Source organism: Zootoca vivipara, chromosome 8 (assembly GCF_965207765.1).
Source record: "Zootoca vivipara chromosome 8, rZooViv2.hap1.1, whole genome shotgun sequence".
Lineage (NCBI taxonomy): Eukaryota > Metazoa > Chordata > Lepidosauria > Squamata > Lacertidae > Zootoca > Zootoca vivipara.
Genome location: NC_142591.1, coordinates 51,131,503 through 51,151,011, shown reverse-complemented (window position 1 = coordinate 51,151,011; position 19,509 = coordinate 51,131,503). Strand labels below are relative to the sequence as shown.

Below are 19,509 nucleotides of genomic sequence, written 5' to 3'. Positions count from 1 at the left end.
AATGATGGGTTATGGCAGTGGCAGAGTGTGATGGGGCACTGCTGCTCACCTGACCTCTGGCTGGTCACATTCCTGCTGTTTAACCGGAGGTACAGGGGGAAAGGCAAGTTGGGAGTGAGGTCAGCATGGTATAAACATACAAAGCAGGAGCACTGGATTGGCTCCATCAACATCTTTGAAACATACCCACCTTGCCAACATCTTGCCTACTCTACAGATAAGTAGCAGTGATGTGATGTAAGAGGTCAGGTGAGTGGTGGTCCCCACAAAACTCTGTTACTGGGTTACAGAAAGTAAGCCCCCCCCCTGATTTGTATCTTTGCTTTCTTAATAAGTCTTAACATTTATCCACTAAGGGCACCCTTCTAAACTGCGATGAGTGAATAGGAGAAGACATTAAGTAGTTTTTAAATAGCTCCATTTCAGTCATTGATATGTACAGTATATGAGATCACAGGAGCAACATTTGTGCACAAACTTTATTAACAGTTTGTGGGTTCATGAGCATAAATTAAAGCTTCACCTGTACATATTAATCTCCTTTGGCCGAGGATAAAATTTAAGAGCTGTCACTAGAGACTCTCCTTGTGTAAAAGCCTCAGAGCGCCTTTGTTCTCCCTTCTTTCTCTGTTTTAGAGTCCTGGATGCAGTTTTGAGGCCATTTCTTTGGGGTTCTACATTTTTAATTCACACACTTAATGGCATAAATTATTATTATAATTTTTTAAGGTGTGACAGCCAGTGAGGGGGAGGAGGGTCCAACCGCGGGCCCCACCTCATGCCCACCCCACCTTTTCCACTGCCAGTGGCAGGCAGTTCTTCCCTGAGGGACAGGTAAGGAGCAAGCAGCACCCAAAATGCCTTCTGATCTGGTGGGCTGCTATAAAAGAATGCACATAAATCAACCTTATAAGTTCATGGAAAAATGTGTAATGCATTGGAACAAGAAGTAATGATTATGTTCAAACTTATGCCACTTTCAATTTGTTGTAATGCTATTAGTATTTGTAGACTTGTATTTATTTACCTTATTTGTTAGACTCAGATGTTTTGCTTTCTTAATGATTTTAAAAAAGCTAGGTGCGTTTGGGCAGAAAAGTCAACATTGAATCTGGGTTAGTTATTTACGCAAGAAAGGTGTAGCAATTTCACAGCTTAAATTATGGAAGCTTAAATTAAGGAAGCCTTGTTCTAAGAATTTAGTAATATAATCTGAGGCAGATGAAGAAAGAATTGATTGGGTAATACTCACCTTATCTCCTCCTCCCTTTCGAAATATCCAGACTAAAAGGCACTATGGCTATAAATACCCAGCAAGGGGGGGGGTAGGGAGATTATATAGATATATAGCAGCAACCTTGCTAAAACATTTATCTTTTCCCTACACGTTTCATTTAAGGACTCTGGGATAGCTCCTTCTGAATGTGAAAACCAAGAAGCATTGGATGTTTACCTTCAGTTTGGGTCAAGTGGACTGCATCCAGGATTCTGAAACAGAGAGGGAAAGGAGAACAAAGGAGCCCTGAGGCTTTTACACAAGGAGAGTCTGTTCTTAGTCAGAAACTGAGTATTAGGTAGGTTCACCTTTAAATATAAACTGAAATGAATTTCTCATCGATCCCTGAAACACGGCTCACATCCAGACTTCCTTTTGCACTGCACTTTACAAGCATAGGTCTGTGCTTTCCAGGTCCAGGTCTGAATGGTTCCCCACCCCCCAGTCACTGCTGAAGCAGCTGCTTCAATAGATTGCTTCCTAAAGTTGTTTCAACGTCTCTCCTCACCATGATCCTTAATTGGTGTGTGTGTGTGTGTTACATTTTTATTTTCAATTTGCGCAATTTTATTTTAGTGAAATAAAGCAGATGAGAGCTTTTTAAAAACGTAGACTCAGTGCAATTTTGCAATAACACCCCCACCCCAATGAAACAACTATGCTACTCAAATTCCAAGGAATGATCTGAAGGCACATGGGGCACTATTTGGTGGGACCAACATCAATCAAAGCATCACTGCACACTTTAAGGGAAAGAAGTGTGCAGGGCATCGAAATGTACAAAGGCTGCAGTATTCTGCTTTCTGCGATCATCATCTGAGGACCTTCTTTGCCTCCTCCATGAGAGGTCTGGAGGGTAGCAACAGGAGAACGTGCCTTTTTAGCAGCAGCTCCCTGTTTGTGGAATGCTCAGTCCAGGGAGGTTTATCTGGCGCGTTCATTATACAGCTTTAAGTGCCATGCGGAAATGTTCCTCTTCAGCCAGGCCTTTGGCTGATTAATATTATATGGCCTTTTAAATGTGCTTGTGGGAGAGGAGGTTATTGTTTTGTTTTTGACTAAGATACAAAATTAAAGCACAAAATAAATAATATTGAAAACTACTGCCCCAAGTTCTTCGGATGAAGGGCGGTGTGACTGACAGCAGAGCCAGACCAGAATCTGGTGGTGCAATGCCTCAGAATTCCACCAGTAGGCTGGAGCCTCTCTCTGATTGGCTACCAAGACAGCAAACCAGAAGTGGAGTAGCACTTTGGGAGAGAGAATAAAAGGAGCAGTTTCTGAGAGAGTGTTCACATAGAGTTCACATAGAGAGTTCACATAGAGATAGGGTTTAGTTTGAGAGGCAGAGCGGGTGATGGCCTAAGGGAGAGAGTTGGAAAGAGAGACAGTTGGGTAGAAACATCCACTTTGAGGAAAATATCTAAAGCTAGAGAAAGGAGACTCTAAGCTTAATGAGAAGGACAGTGTGTAGTGTCCTGTGAGAGTATTAAGCGAAAAGGCCAGGAGGATGAGGCTGAGCCAGGAGGTCACAATCTACTTGAGTTTCACCTCAGTCAGGAGGGGAGAGATCTTCTAGAAAGAGAAGACTCCCAAACCAGTTCAGAGTGGTGTGGTGATCCCCTGGGTTTTAAGTTGACAGTTTGTAAACAGGCTAAAATTTTCATACAACTAGTTTTCTCACACACACGCACAACACACACACACACACACACACACACACACACACACAGAGAGAGAGAGAGAGAGAGAGAGAGAGAGAGAGAGAGAGAGAGAGAGAGAGAACTGACCCCTGTTCACGGACGGACAAATAACACAACTGCTAGCACATTTGCAAAGCTTAGCAGGGTCTGGTATCGTTTCCAGTTTGATGGGGGTCCGTGTAATGAAATTCATTGGGAAATTAAATCAGTAATGATTAAATGGGCACAGGATATAGGGCATAATATACAATTTGATGATTGGATAAAACTTTGGAAAGTGAACTTGAAGTTTACGGATTGTATATTGTTAAAAGAGAATTACATGAAGATGATGTACAGGTGGTATGTTACACCAACAAATTTGGCAAGAAGGTATAAAACAGAACAAAAGAACTGTTGGAGGTGTAAAGAAGGGGAAGGTACCTTTTATCATATGTGGCGGGAGTGTAAGAATATCCAAATCTTTTGGGAAATGATATACAATGAACTGGAAAAAAAATGTTTAAAATGACTTTTATTAAAAAACCAAAAGCTTTTCTGATAGGAATTCTAGGGCAATTACTAAAAGAAAAAGGGACTTTTTTATGTATGTGATAACAGCAGCAAGAATTCTGATAGCACAGAACTGGAATACTGGAGAAATACCATCAAAGGAACAATGGCAAGAGAAGTTGATGAACTATGTGTTGGCAAAGTTAACAGATAAACTTTGTGAAAAAGACAATAGTAACTTTGAAAAAGAATGGGAACCTTTTACATCATATTTGCAGAAACATAACAAAAAAAAATAGAGTCATTGGCAGGATTTAAATAAACATTTGCAATTTTATCTATAAAAAACAAGAAACATAATAGTATGGCAACACAGACAGCAGAATGTAATATGAGATATAATAAACCAGGGATGGAAGTTGAGGGAAGTCAGCAGGGAAGGGGGAAATTGAAATTTGAATGTAATGTATTGATTACAGATATAGTTATAAGAGAAAGAAATCTAACAAAAATGATTAAAAAAACCCACATACACAGCCATAATTGAATGATGATAATAATAATAATAATAATAATAATAATAATAATAATAATAATAATAATAATTTATTATTTATACCCCGCCCATCTGGCTGGGTTTCACCAGCCACTCTGGGCGGTTTCCAACAGAAAAATGAAATAAAACAATCTATTCAACATTAAAAGCCTCCCTAAACAGGGCTGCCTTCAGATGTCTTCTAAAAATCTGGTAGCTGTTTTTCTCTTTGACATCTGATGGGAGGGTGTTCCACAGGGCGGGCGCCACTACCGAGAAGGCCCTCTGCCTGGTTCCCTGCAACTTGGCTTCTTGCAATGAGGGAACCGCCAGAAGGCCCTCGGTACTGGACCTCAGTGTCCGGGCAGAATGATGGGGGTGGAGACGCTCCTTCAGGTATACTGGACCGAGGCCATTTAGGGCTTTAAAGGTCAGCACCAACACTTTGAACTGTGCTCGGAAACATACTGGGAGCCAATGTAGATCTTTCAAGACCGGTGTTATGTGGTCTCGGCGGCCGCTCCCAGTCACCAGTCCAGCTGCCACATTCTGGATTAGTTGTAGTTTCCGAGTCCAAGCGGGAGATAACTAGAGCATGCACCACTCTGCAGGCAGCCTGCGTACCAGATGGAGCTGATAGACAGCTGTCCTTGACACAGAATTGACCTGCGCCTCCATGGACAGCTGTGAGTCCAGAATGACTCCCAGGCTGCGCACCTGGTCCTTCAGGGGCACAGTTGCCCCATTCAGGGCCAGGGAGTCCTCCACACCTGCCTGCCTCCTGTCCCCCACAAACAGTACTTCTGTCTTGTCAGGATTCAACCTCAATCTGTTAGCCGCCACCCATCCTCCAACCGCCTCCAGGCACTCACACAGGACCTTCACCGCCTTCACTGGTTCTGATTTGAAAGAGAGGTAGAGCTGGGTATCATCCGCATACTGATGAACACCCAGCCCAAACCCCCTGATGATCTCTCCCAGAGGCTGCATGTAGATGTTAAAAAGCATGGGGGAGAGGACAGAGCCCTGAGGCACCCCACAAGTGAGAACCCAGGGGTCCGAACACTCATCCCCCCCAACTTTCTGAGCATGGCCCAGGAGGAAGGAGCGGAACCACTGCATGACAGTGCCCCCAGCTCCCAACCCCTCTAGGCGGTCCAGAAGTATGTTATGGTCGATGGTGTCAAAAGCCGCTGAGAGTTCCAGCAGAACTAGGAAACAGCTCTCACCTTTGTCCCTAGCCCGCCGGAGATCATCAACCAGTACGACCAAGGCAGTTTCAGTCCCATGATGAGGCCTGAATCCTGACTGGAGGGGATCCAAATGGTCCGCTTCTTCCAGGCGTGCCTGGAGTTGTTCAGCAACCACTCGCTCAATCACCTTGCCCAAGAATGGAAGATTTGAGACTGGGTGATAGTTGGCCATATTGGCCACATCTAAAGATGGTTTTTTAAGAAGCGGTTTAATAACTGCCTCTTTCAGTGGGTCTGGGAAGGCTCCCTCACAGAGAGAAGCATTCACCAACCCGTGAAGCCCATCGCCCAGCTGTTCCCGGCTAGCTTTTATAAGCCAGGATGGGCAAGGGTCAAAGAGACAGGTGGTTGGTTTCACTCGTCCAAGCAGCCTGTCCACATCCTCAGAGGTAACAGATCTCACGCAACTGGACTAGACAGGACTCTAGCACTCTCCCGCCCCGGCCCTGCTCCCAAGGTGGAGTCTACCTCTTCCCGAATCTGAGTGACTTTATTTGCAAAAAACTTTGCAAAATCGTTGCAGGAGATCATGCGGCCCGTACTGGGCCCCGATGGAGCAGGTGGTTCCGCTAAATTGCGAACCACCTGAAAAAGTCTCCTGCTGCTGTTTTCTGCAGATGCAATTGAGGCGGTGAAGAAAGTCTTCTTCGCCGTCGCTACCGCCACTTGGTAGGCTCGACATTGAGCTCTAACCCGTGTCCGGTCAGCTTCAGAATGAGTGGAAGCACATCCATAGCGTACAATTATGAACCAGGCATCAACAATGACAGGGGCCTGAAAAGGAAAAGAAAAGAAAGCATTTGTGACTTTTTCTAATGAATGCATGAAGGATAATATCCTAGGCAGATGATTGAAAACCGGCCAAGTAAGTTGATCAATTATATAATGATCAGGTTTGGAAGCCAAGAATAAAGAAAGGGACACAAGATCAGAGAGAGAGAGAGAGAGAGAGAGAGAGAGAGAGAGAGAGAGAGAGAGAGAGAGAGAGAGATTCCTTGGGGTTCCTTCCAACTCTACAAGTCTATGAAACAAAAACTTTACAGCCTGTCATTTGCAATAAAACATGCAGTGTGGGGTAACATGTATAACAAACATCGTAGAGTTGCATAATGGATCAGATAAAGCATAATGGATCAGATAAAGGAAGGAATTGTGAGAGGTATGTTACATCCCTTTGTGATAGCTCCCTATTCCTTTTGAACCTAGCAGTTCAAAAGCATGTCAAAGTGCAAGTAGATAAATAGGTACCGCTCCGGTGGGAAGGTAAACGACATTTCTGTGCACTGCTCTGGTTCTCCAGAAGCGGCCAACATCAAATGCCAACAGTGCCCTTCAGCTCTCTATATTGGACAAACAGGCCAAACCCTACGCCAAAGGATAAATGGACATAAATCTGACATCAGGAACCAGAAGACAGAGAAACCAGTAGGAGAACACTTCAATCTCCCAGGACATTCTATACAAGATCTCAAAGTAGCTGTCTTACTACAAAAGAATTTCAGAAATAGACTGGAAAGAGAAGTTGCTGAACTACAACTTATCACCAAGCTCAAAACCATGGAGGGACCTGGTTTGAATCCATGACCGGCTTTCCAGAGGGAAAACAATTTCCAAAGAGGAACTGAAAGCTAATATCAGGTAGCTCAGGCTCATCCTTTTGCACTTTGTTTGGATCGCAAGGGAGAGGGCCTTTGCACACTTGCCTTGTTTGAATCCTTATGCAGCAGGCCAGTATATGACCTGAAGGGTGCTGCTTCCCAAATATACAGCAATCTATTAAATCATGAAAGTGGGGGTGGCTGGGTGCTAGAGGCCTTCAAATTGTATGGAAATCTGATTTAGACCACCCAACTGAAGATCACAAATAGGAGGGTACCTGGACCACGCTCAAAACCATCTCTGCTCATTTACAGGAGGCCTTGCTCAAGGTCATCCCAACCTTTATGTTGGAAGGGTTGTGGAAAGCTTGGTTCATTTCAGGGGTGTCTTAGCCATAGAGGTTAGTGGCGCGGAGAACCACGGCGCCGGGCACTGGAGGGTGCTGGAGGACACCAGGGAAGAGGTCCGGGGGCCACAGCTCGGTAGGGGCGGCAGCCTGCCTGCGAGCCGGGCGTTCAGCAGTCAACCCTTGATCCCTCCCTCCCTCCGGCAATTGGTGGCTGGAGAGCTTCTCCAGCCTTCCACAGCAGCCAGCCAGCTCCCTCAGGGGTCGCCCTGCTGCTTCGCGGCGGAGGGTGGGGGGCACGGAGGCGAACCGGCACCAAGCGGTGGCTGCGGAGGAGAGCGGCAGCGGAGAGAGGAGTTTCCCAGGGATGCAGTGTTGGCATTTCCCTCAACCTCGCCTGCGTGAAGAGCCCCGCTGCCTTTCCCCACAGCCCTGTGCCTGCTGCTGCTGCTGCCGCCTCCACCTCCTCCTTCCCATACCAACCGCCATCTTCCAGCCCCCGCGGTGGCAGCGGCTTCTGTCTTTGTTCCCCCCCTGCCCAAGGGCGCCCTCCATCCCAGGCTAAATTTTGGGAAGGAACGGGGTGCTGGAGGGTTAAGACGGGCCTGAGAGTAGGGATGGCTGAATCTGCCAATTTTGGGTTTCTCTCAGTTTCTGCCCCCACATATTAAGTTCAGTTCTTTAGGTGTCCACATCTTGGAGAAGGAGGCGAAAGGTTCCCTGGACTGCTGTGAGCCATGCTGTAAGATCTAGACTTCCTCCATGCAGGCTGAATGTGTAAATAGGTGAATAAACAAAATTTTCAATAATCTTCGCCGTGTATTCTCCAAAGGGACACAGACCCTGTGCGCGTGCCTGGGAACCCATGGGCTCTTGCCAGTCCTCGGCAGAGAGAGGGGCAGGCACCTGACTTTTGTATCAACGTTGTATATTTCTTGATGGTGGATGGTGTAAGTAGCTTGTTCCTTGACTTGTTCATTCTGTTCAAGGTAGAAGGGAGCTATAAGCAAAGGGAGACAAAGTTGTTAGAATCCCTACCTTTGATCCTTTTCCAAGGACAGGCTTTATGAGATTCACCATGCTACTATGCAATGTTTGCTGTTACCTCACACAGCATGTTTAACTGCATATGGCAACTCAAACCTAGTTGTATCATTTCCAAAAACCTTATTGTCTTCATAGGGATGCCACACCCACTAGTGTCTCTTTAAATATCACAAAGGGATGCATCACAATAGGAGTGAAACAACCTACCAAAAAAACCACGAGAGAACTTCTGCTGGTCCCATGGAGAGGTAACTGATGTAAAGGGAATTTAGGCTTACCAGGAACGTAAGTAAAAAGTTTGTGTTTCATAGACTTGTAGAGTTGGAAGGAACCCCAAGGAATCTCAGTACACCCCCCCCCATCAAACTGGAAACCATACCAGACCCTGCTAAGCTTTGCAAATGTGCTAGCAGTTGTGTTATTTGTCCATCCGTGAACAGGGGTCAGCAGTGTGTGTGTGTGTGTGTGTGTGTGTGTGAGTGTGTGTGTAAAAACCAGTTGTATGAAAACTTTAGGCTGTTTACAAACTGTCAACTTAAAACACAGCTAGGGTGTTCTTTTTTCAATCAGGGTTTATCTGAAATTGGTTTAGGGGAAAACTAACCAATATACAGTATTTCATAAGTGGTGCTGTGGGTTAAACCACAGAGCCTAGGGCTTGCCGATCAGAAGGTTGCCGGTTCGAATCCCTGCGACGGGGTGAGCTCCCGTTGCTCGGTCCCAGCTCCTGCAAACCTAGCAGTTCGAAAGCACATCAAAGTGCAAGTAGATAAATAGGTACTGCTCCAGTGGGAAGGTAAATGGCGTTTCCGTGTGCTGCTCTGGTTCGCCAGAAGCGGCTTTGTCATGCTGGCCACATGACCTGGAAGCTGTACGCCGGCTCCCTCGGCCAATAAGGCGAGATGAGCATCGCAACCCCAGAGTCGGTCATGACTGGACCTAATGGTCAGGGGTCCCTTTACCTTTTAACACGACATTAGCCACATATAGATGGTGGCTAATGTCATGAATAAACAGCTCTCCAAACCAGCAATAGGAGAGCACTGGAGGCAGAGCAAACCCAGACTTAAACATATACAATATAAAACACTGTGTTTTATTCACAACTGGAATTTATCATTCTTCTAATACCAGTAGAATCATAGAAGGTAAATGGCCCCTGAATGCTTAAGTCCCGTCAAAGGTGGCTATGGGATGCGGCACTCATCTTGCTTCAGGCCGAGGGAGCTGGCATTTGCCCATAGACAGCTTTCTGGATCATATGGCCAAGCATGACTAAACTGCTTCTGGTGCAATGGAATACCGTGATGGAAGCCAGAGTGCATGGAAACGCTGTTTACCTCCACAGCCAATGCTCCATTTTTTGAGTCAGTGTATTCACAGCGACAAGAAAAGAAATTTGTGCCCCACCCCTATCCACTTTCCAAAAAACTTGACGTTAAGTCTCTACTGACACAGCAAATTGTTGCAAAGCTAAAGTTTTAAAATCATCAGTCATTAAAATTGGGTGGTGGCAGGTTTCCCAATATACCTTGCACCCCCCTTAAATTGTCTGGGGGTGGGCTGCTCGCAGCCCCCAAGCCGCAGCCTCTGATTGGTTTAGCACAGGCATGTCCAGAGTCCATTTTGGAGGGCTAACCTGGCCCACCAGTCAGCTTAATCCGGCCCCTGTGGCAGTTTATTTCCTGGGGTAAAATCCTAAACAACTTCAACCCTAAAAAAAGCTCAACAACTTCGATCCTTAAAAAAGGTCAACAACTTTGGTCGGCTCTTTGGTTGGCCCTCACGGCCCTTCACTTCATCACATCTGGCCCTCTTTGAAAAAAGTTTGGACACCACTGGTTTAGCAGGTACTGCCTGTCATGAAGTAGTGATCCTGTGAGCAAGGATTGCTGGGCAGGTGGTAACAATTAGTCCCCAAAGTGGGAGCATGTGATGGGGCTGATTGTCTGCCAGCATTCCCCAGCCCCTATAAATCTTCAAGCCCCTATAAATCTTCAAGGGTAGCCAGACACCTGTGATCACACATAGAAGGCAATTGGTTTAAAATCTTATAATGATGACAAAAAGAGGACAATATATATGTATAAAGACGCCATAGAAAATTGCAGGACAAAGGGAGAAATGGAACAGCAGTTGAATGAAACCAGCTTGCTTTGTGACTAGTGTTCTTTCCCAAGAAAAACAGGTGCCCAAACCCACCATGAAGTTGTTACAGTAAGTCACCGGGCGACTCAGGGCAACCCTGAACAGATGGCAGTTATCCATGGTTCCGGTGTGCCCCCACCTTCCCTTGTTTTCCTAGATTCAGGCAGAAGACAAGAGCAGCTCAGAAGGGCCTTGCACAAACGCACATGAGTGCGATGGTAGAGGCTTCACTGGAATGCTTAAAGCCCACCACCAGTACATGTGAAAAGGATATACAAATTGGCCCCTCCATGTAGCTTGACAAATTGTGGCTAGGAACAGCTAGGAGTGGAATCATAGAGTAGATCTAAAAGAGGGGTAGACTTGCATACGCTGGTCAGCTTCTGTTTTGACCTGAAATGTTCGTTTGGGGCTTCTCAAAAGTACATAAAGACAAGAAGCAGGTGGAAGGAGCACCGGCCCACAATGGCGCCCACCTGAGAGGTGCCAGAACTACATTCTGACTGAAATATGATGAATCATACATTACTAATATAGTGGTACCTCTGGTTGTGGATGCAATCCATTCCGGAGCTCTGGTCGGAACCCAAGGTTTCCGCAATCGGAGATGCCTGTTCTATGCATGTGCGTGGCGCGATAGAGCACTTCTGCGCATGTGCGAGTGGCGAAACACGGAAATATACTTCTGGGTTTGCCATGTGCATATCCCAAAGGATACATAACAAGAGGGGCACGTAAGTAGAGGTACCACTGTATTGTACATCCCCACAATGAATGTTGAAAGAACAATATGTCTACTTGGCAAGTTATAATGGGAAAACTGGAAAAATAGTAAATAGCTAGAGATTTCATGAATGCCTCTGGGGTGGCAATTCAAACTGATGTACTGCATTTTCTGTTTTCCAGGTAAATGGTGGGGGGAAAAACCATTACGACTGTGGAAAATTCCACTTGATTTCTTTCTTTCATTGGCATACACTTGATGCTTCAGATCAGGAAACCATGAGCTGGTTTACTCAAAAGCTGGAAAACTGGATTAGTTTTCCTTATTTAGAAGACTACCTGACCTTAGTGGTTCACCCTCGGTGGTTTTTTGTGCTTCTGATGTTGTTTTATTCAGCAGTATTGGTTTTGTTTTGTTTTTCCGCTTGTGCCTCACTTCTGTTATATATTTACAAGAAGATGAATAACCACCAAGAAAATGATTTTTATAGCAAATTTTGGGACAAGCCAAGGCACGTTATGAATCAAGTTGTAGATACGTATGGAAAGATATGGCATGGTGAGTAAAGGTTTCTTTCATACCAATAATTCCATCTTATCAGCCACTATACTTTCATAGGACTGAGCATCAGAATTTCAGGCTTCAAGCACGGGAACAATAGTTGCCACAGTGCATAAGAAGTGTAGCTCTGAACCCACCTTGGGGTCACAACAGCTACAATTTTGGTATGGCTTCATAAGGATCAAAACAAAGCCATCAATATTTATTTATGTAATAAGCATCATAAAGAAAAACAAAACATTTTATGAGGTATGAAATTAAGACATATCACAGAAGAAAGGGTCAGTTGGTGGCTGCATAAACACCATACATTTAATCACATTTAAAGCATGCCTCCTCTCCAAAAGAAACTTGGGATAATGTTGTTTACACTCAGTGCTTTCCCCCCTGTCGGTACGCATCATCGCTATGTTGTACCACCACCTCTTTCCCCCCTGCCACCATCTTGCTGCCACTTGCCCATCCCCCACTCATCCCGCCTGCACCTTTGCCGCTTCCTCCTCCAAAATCTCTGCTGCTTCCTGCGGCTGCAGTTGTGCCAGAGCAGAGGCACTTTGGCCATTTTGAGGGCCATGCCAAAGCACCTCCAGGAGGCTTCCCCTGCAGCCACGGGAAGCAGCAGTGATGGAGGAGGAGGAGGAAGAAGCAAAGGGGGGGGGAGTGAGGGAGCTGTGGGGAGATAAGTGATGGTAGGGGAGGTGGGTCATGGTGTATACCATCACCTATTTTTCTAATAATAATAATAATAATAATAACAACAACAATAATACTCTTTGATAACACCTCACAAAGCTACAATTAGCACAGCCCTTTAAAAATAGTTTTCCAAATGGTTGCGGCCCTGTGATGATCTCTGGATGCTAGGTTGGTGACTGACATCTACATCTGCCTGGCCCCTCCAAGCTTTCTTAAGCAGGTAAGCAAAAGAGTTTATTTCTTGCATTTATAGCCCACCATTTTCTCCAAGGAGTGCATGGTTCACCCCCTCCTTCATCCCTTCCGACAAAGACCCAGTGGTTAAGAGGCGGTGACTGGCCCAAGGTCACCCAGTGAGATCCATGTCTGAGTGGGGATTTGAACCTTGGCTTCCTTCAGTTGGTAAATAAATATGGGGAAAGCAAAATGCCACTTCAGCAAATGCCTGAATTTGTTTCATTCTCCATTCTATTCTCCATATTTACCTCTGAGAGATGGGGGAGAAATGTTCTCCATGGAACTGGAGATCTTTCCCCCAAAGAAACACCCTATGCTGGGTAATACTGGCCTTCAAATAAAAAGAAATATCCAAAACATTTAGTATAACAACCTGTTAAACCATCTCAAAGGCACAAACCCATATAAAATCATAAAGTAGATTTAAAAAGCAAAACATAGGTATAGCTGTCTCAAAGGCTGGGCAAAAAATGTTTCCGCCTATGCCCAAACGTAAGCAAGGAAATAACATTTCAGGAGAGGAGGTGTCTCCCTTTTTTAAATCTGCGACCACCACAGAGTAAGCTCTACTTCCTGTGGATGACAACCTAGCACCCAGAATGCTGGAGTACCCTGTTTCTCTGAAAATAAGACGTAGCCATAAAATAAGCTGTAGCAGGATTTTTAAGCATTCAAGGAATATAAGCCATACCCCGAAAATAAGACACAGTAATAGGCGCAGCAGCAATGCTGGTCACGGCAGGAGAAGGAGGAAAAAAATAAGACACCCCCTGAAAATAAGCCATAGTGGTTTTTTTGAGGAAAAATAAATATAAGACGGTGTCTTATTTTCGGAGAAACACGGTATATACCGTAGCAGAGCTTTTACCTGACCTTCAGTTTTTCTGAACCACACTGTTTTCCTCCACTAAAAGATGGTGATATCGTATTTAGTTTCATCAAAGCAATATTTATTTGTTAAACTTTGTATTATTTTCAGGTTATGAAGTTATGGACATGGAACGTCTCCCTAAAGGTCCAGGGATTATTATTATTTACCATCCAGCTTTTCCTATCAACTATATATTATTTCTGAATAAACTTTATAAAAAGACAGGGTTATACTGCCATTCAGTAATCGATCACATGTTGTATAGGACGCCAGGTAAATGATTTAAATTCAAATCATGTCTTTTTAGATAAAAATGTATAAAATATGACGTAAAACAAAGCGATTAAATATAAAACAGTGCATCAGGCAAGCAGGTAAAAAGCAACAGAAAAATAAAATACCACCAATAGGTGAAATTGCACTCCGACTCACTCTTTTGCTTACCAGAAAAAGCCTACTCCAAGAACATGTGAGCAAAAGACGAACCAGCATAAAGGTCACCTTTCATGAAATCGTGGTTGAAGAGGATTTGCAGAGAGCTGTACTTGTGATCCATAATAGTGCAATATCATTTGAATTAACGACACTTGTATCCACAGTATTTCCTAAATAAGAGTTATATAAAATGCACTTTTCTGTTTGGGGGTGTTTTTTTTTTAGGAATGAAGATGTTTTTGGATGTGATCTTAGCAAAAGATTTCACGAATGCTGAATGTGTGGAAATTCTGAAGAAAGGCCATTTATTGAGCATTTTACCTGGTGGAGCTAGAGAAGGAAATTTTAGTAATGACTACAACTTAATGTGGGGTAACCGCACAGGTTTTGCTCGGATAGCTTTGGAGGCAAAAGTGGTGAGTGACCTTTGGGCAATTTGCATTGACCTCAAGATTATCCTGGAAATGACGTATGATGTAATGTGTTAAAATCCTTGATCTAGCATCCTAAATAGCCAATAATGGCAAATATCCTGTTTTGGTGTCAAATGATTATCTGGAGAGCCACAAACCAATGACATTTAGAAAGAAAAACAGCTTTTTCTTCTTTTTTCTCTTCAATTCCTGAAAATCTGGGGGATAGCTTGTGAGGTTTCATCATCTGAGATATTTGAACTGAAGCCAATTACATAATTTATGAGTTGCCTGTCATTATAATACCAGATGTGAAGCATTCTTCCTAGTCTTTAACAAAAATAAAGGCAGGACGGTTGGGGGGGAAGTAGTTATCCAGTTCTCGTCTTTCTTTTCATTTTCATTCCATCTTTTATCTTTTAGCCCATCATCCCCATCTTTACCCAAAACATGTGTGAAGCATACAGGACCTTTGGAAAGACAAGTGAGCTAAATATCCTATGTTCCTTGGTTGACCAAGAGCTCTGATATCAGGCAATAAACATTTTAGTGTTTTTTTTAAAGAGTATCTATTTATTACCTACTAGTGTATTTCAGCCCGTTTAATAACGGGCGCTAGAACATCCTGGAGTTCGGAGAGGCGCTTGTGCAGCGCTTCTCCGAACCCTGGGACCTGTCCTTGCTGTTGGCGGCAGGGGGACAGAAACGGAGGAGGAGAAAGCGCTGCGTTCTCCTCCTCCGTTCCTCTCCCGCAGCCGCCGACAGCAAGCAGACATCCCAGGGTTCGGAGAAGCGCTTGCGCAGCGCTTCTCCGAACCCTGGGACCTGTCCTTGCTGTTGGCGGCAGGGGGACAGGAACGGAGGAGGAGAAAGCGCTGCGTTCTCCTCCTCCGTTCCTCTCCCGCAGCCGCCGACAGCAAGCAGACATCCCAGGGTTCGGAGAAGCGCTTGCGCAGCGCTTCTCCGAACCCTGGGACCTGTCCTTGCTGTTGGCGGCAGGGGGACAGAAACGGAGGAGGAGAAAGCGCTGCGTTCTCCTCCTCCGTTCCTCTCCCGCAGCCGCCGACAACAAGCAGACATCCCAGGGTTCGGAGAAGCGCTTGCGCAGCGCTTCTCCGAACCCTGGGACCTGTCCTTGCTGTTGGCGGCAGGGGGACAGGAACGGAGGAGGAGAAAGCGCTGCGTTCTCCTCCTCCGTTCCTCTCCCGCAGCCGCCGACAGCAAGCAGACATCCCAGGGTTCGGAGAAGCGCTTGTGCAGCGCTTCTCCGAACCCTGGGACCTGTCCTTGCTGTTGGCGGCAGGGGGACAGGAACGGAGGAGGAGAAAGCGCTGCGTTCTCCTCCTCCGTTCCTCTCCCGCAGCCGCCGACAGCAAGCAGACATCCCAGGGTTCGGAGAAGCGCTTGCGCAGCGCTTCTCCGAACCCTGGGACCTGTCCTTGCTGTTGGCGGCAGGGGGACAGGAACGGAGGAGGAGAAAGCACTGCGTTCTCCTCCTCCGTTCCTCTCCCCCAGCTGCCGACAGGAAGGACGCGCACACTCTCCCCCCCCCTGACTCCTCCAACCGCCGCTCCTCACGGCCAGGGAGGGTTGTGAGGAGGCCTTCACCGGCCTCCACCCTCGCTTCCCTGACGTGCCCTGCAGTGAGGCGGTGTCCGGCAGGAGCGGCGGTTGGAGGAGGCAGGGGGGGGGAGAGTGCGCGCGCGCAGTCTCTGCTGTCCAATCCCTGTATCCCTGGGGCACATGCGCAGTGACCCAGGGACACACGGGACAGCTTGGACGCAGGGACATCTTGGACATTATTATATAGGACTAGTAGAGTTTATTCCATGTACACTTATCTGCAAAAAGCTGTGCTGCCTGCCTGAGAACTGAGTGAACATGTCCTTGCTTAGTTTCCCATTAAATTTAAAACAAAGCTACAATAGATAAATGTGGTAGCTACCCGAACATGGAGAGGAACTGAGCAGGAAACAAATCAGATTCTGCAGTCTATTGCACAACCTATGACCCTGATTGCAAAGAGTGAGAAGAGCTGACTGAATATCTTGCATCTCTTCCCCCAAGCACTCATATTATTTAACTCTTCCACACTGTGATGGATGGATCGTAACTGCTAAACACTCAGAATGCCAACTAATTTGAAATTCTTTCCTAATCTTCTTCCATTTCATACACAGGGCTGACAAAATGGCTGTATGAGAAAACTCGATGTATATTCCTTCCAAGTTATGGAGGTTTCCCAGTGAAACTGAGGACATATGTTGGAGAACCCATCCCATATGATCCAAATATAACTGCCACAGAGCTGACTGAAAAAGTAAGTGAACCCTACACTTGGAAATAAAGAAGCAGGATATTTTTTCCCTGTTGGTTTCTCTCTCTTTCAGTTCTAAATTGTATTCTGAATACTCACTTCCTCATTCTATACGACCAGATAGAGGGTTCATCATATACACTTTTGTGCATTATTTTCCTCACTCAGTTTTCCCTCTTCTTAACTTGTGCAGACTAATTAAATGGGATAAACTATGTATTAAGTAGTGAGTGGACATATCAGACAACACAGAGGTTTCACCAAGTAGACCTTTATAAGTGAGCTGGAACTGAACTGAACAGCTCAGCTGGCCTGTTTTTATAGGCAGCCGGCTGTCAACATTGTAACAACAACTGCCCAGGGTTTCCCGCCTAAATTACCGTAACTGACGTGGACCTGAGTGAAAACTATATACACAATACCCCTGGTGGCCAGGGTGAGAACTTCAATACATAACACTATGCATTTTATCTAGTGCAGCACAAAGAGAGATCTGCTCACGCAATGGAACTTTTTCCTCCACCAATATGGGCCCCAGAACTGGGCCCCAGTGGGTCCCTCTAAGTCACCCCAGTGCCAATTTTTGAGGGTGGTGAGAGGGCTGAAGAGGAAGACAATTCATTGTACATGTGGATGTGTGTTGCATGAGCAGAACTGCACTGTTGGATACAGCTACTTTAACAGCCATGATTCCAATGCAATGAGCTACCAACCCTGAATCTCCAACACATTTTTCGTTACAGTTATTGCTTGTACATCATCAATCTCCTAAATGGGATGCTGTTTCCCAGAAGACAATTTTAAACACAGGTGCCATCTCTATGATACACTCTGGTATTACATTATAATGTGACAATAACTCATTCTCACAGAGTGCTGTTGGTTAGGGCTGTCTAAAAGAAGCTCAACAATTTTGGGGCCTTCCTAAATGAGAAAACCAGGGTAAACATGAATACAATGGGCTGGATTCACAGAGAGATGAGCGGTTGTACTGTAGAGTTTGCTGGCCCTCTTGCTCAACCCTCCATGCCCAAAAAGCTGCTCTTGGGCGTTGATTACACAAGGCCTCTCACGTAACACATTTCCGAATACAAATGACTGGATTTACATTTGCAGCATCGTCCCTCAAAATAAATTCAGTTGCTTACATTTCCATTTTTGCTGGAAAGAAGGAGATTCTGGATGCCACTGATTCTGATGCCTTTAGCTTTTTCCTCACTGATATTAATAACTGTGAATATCTATTTTGCAATATATTGCTAGAACATAATGTAGTCCTTTGTTTTTCTTTCAACAGGCAAAGACTGCACTTGAAAATCTTCGGGATAGACACCAAAAAAGGCCAGGAAATATATTAAGAGCTCTTTCTGAACGATTTGATAAGCATGGCAAAGCCAACTAGCTAAAACAAGAAAGCTAAAACAAACCATATGTTTGTAATAGGAAAAATTAATAATTATGTAATTAAAGCTAAGTCAACATGCACAGAATTGTGCTGGATTGTATATTTATTTGGAAGGGCCACTAGCTTAGTAGCTCAGCGCCTGCTGTGCATGCAGAAGGTCCTAGGTTTGGAAGAGATAGAAGTGCTGTCTTGTCCTATCCCTGCAAGACTCCCAGAATGCCCCTTTTGGGGAAACCTACACTAGTAGAGCCAGAATCACAAAGTGTTACAGGAAGGCGAGTGTTTAATTGAAACATTAAATAATGTTACATCTGAAAGAGTAATGTCTATAATTAAGCTGTATTGAAATAGTGACACTTCTTTTATGTTTATAAAAGGCTGCTCCAAGATCTGAGCCCTATAAAGCAAGTCTTCATAAACAAATAGCAAGAAAAGTAGAGAAAATAAAAATATAGCCAGGCTTGGTGAAAAAAGTGACTGATCTAACAAAAACAGCCAACTGAGCTATGAATTTGAGTCTGGGCAATCCATGTGCAGTTAAACAGCTAAAGAAAACTGTCCCATACTTAAACCTGGGGATTACTGAAATTGGGATTAGAACCTGAGATGGAGTTGGGTCCTAGAGAAAGAGCAGGGGGCAGACATGGCTGAACAGTTTGTATGGTATGTGGGGTAGGGTTGCACAATATATCAACAAATCTTTAGAAACCAGTTTGAAGAGCATATCCCGATGACCATTTTGAGCTCATGCCATATTACTAGAGGGAGCCTGAGAAGGTGCTCGCCTGCCTGCCTGCCTGCCTGCCTGCCTGCCTGCCTGCCTGCCTGCAGCTTCCTTCCTTCACAAATGGGCTGCCTCCTTCCTCTTGATCACTCCTCCTGCCCACACTCTCCCCTCCACAGTCCAGCCACCTCAAGGGGCTAGAGGCAATTGCCGGGAAGGACCTGCTGCCTGTGATTTTAAAGCACATGCTGCTTGCTCCTCTACACAGCCCTTCTTAAGTTGCCCCTGCCTCCTGCAGCCACAGCCATTAAAAAAAATCTGAGGGGGGAAGATTCAAACTGGCTGCCTTAAGGGAGAGGTTGCATGGCCACCTATCCTGGCTGCTTGAGTTGAGGTCCCTTCACTGAAGGGGGATTCACACTATCCATGCTTAAGGCCTGGAAACAAAAAGTAGGCACATTGCCACCAACCCCATCCCCACTAATCTCCTTGTCTCATCATCCATTATCAGTCATGCAGCCCAAACCTTTCACATAGAAACATGGCAAACCAAAGGCCTATACTGTCTAGCAGACTTCTACAAAAACCAATAAACCCATATCAACAAAGGAATTACAGGATAAATTAGGAGACATTCTAGTATCCTGGCTAATGCACCATCAACTGCACACATTCCTAAACAACCCAGCAGTAAAAGCAGCAGCCACTAGGCCCTTGACCACCTTTT

The 19,509-nt window shown here is 45.2% G+C and overlaps 1 protein-coding gene across 9 annotated transcripts; it reads left to right on the top strand.

Annotated features, from left to right (window-relative positions):
* The first annotated feature begins 116 nt into the window (after positions 1 to 116).
* LOC118089971 (DGAT1/2-independent enzyme synthesizing storage lipids) lies at positions 117 to 18,143 on the top strand. 9 transcript variants are annotated; one of them, XM_088675527.1, is made up of 10 exons: positions 134 to 249; positions 730 to 834; positions 1,400 to 1,574; positions 8,387 to 8,536; positions 11,306 to 11,681; positions 13,597 to 13,761; positions 14,149 to 14,339; positions 14,760 to 14,820; positions 16,517 to 16,656; positions 17,951 to 18,143. In XM_088675527.1, the coding sequence occupies exons 5-10, from the start codon at positions 11,402 to 11,404 to the stop codon at positions 18,053 to 18,055; spliced, it is 942 nt and encodes a 313-aa protein (XP_088531653.1). In that variant the 5' UTR covers positions 134 to 249; positions 730 to 834; positions 1,400 to 1,574; positions 8,387 to 8,536; positions 11,306 to 11,401; the 3' UTR covers positions 18,056 to 18,143. The 9 variants fall into 9 exon arrangements, with proteins under 9 accessions (XP_034981090.2, XP_088531653.1, XP_088531656.1 ...); XM_088675530.1 differs by having other exon boundaries at positions 138 to 249; positions 11,582 to 11,681; XM_088675531.1 differs by having other exon boundaries at positions 139 to 249; positions 11,614 to 11,681.
* The last annotated feature ends 1,366 nt before the right edge of the window (positions 18,144 to 19,509 follow it).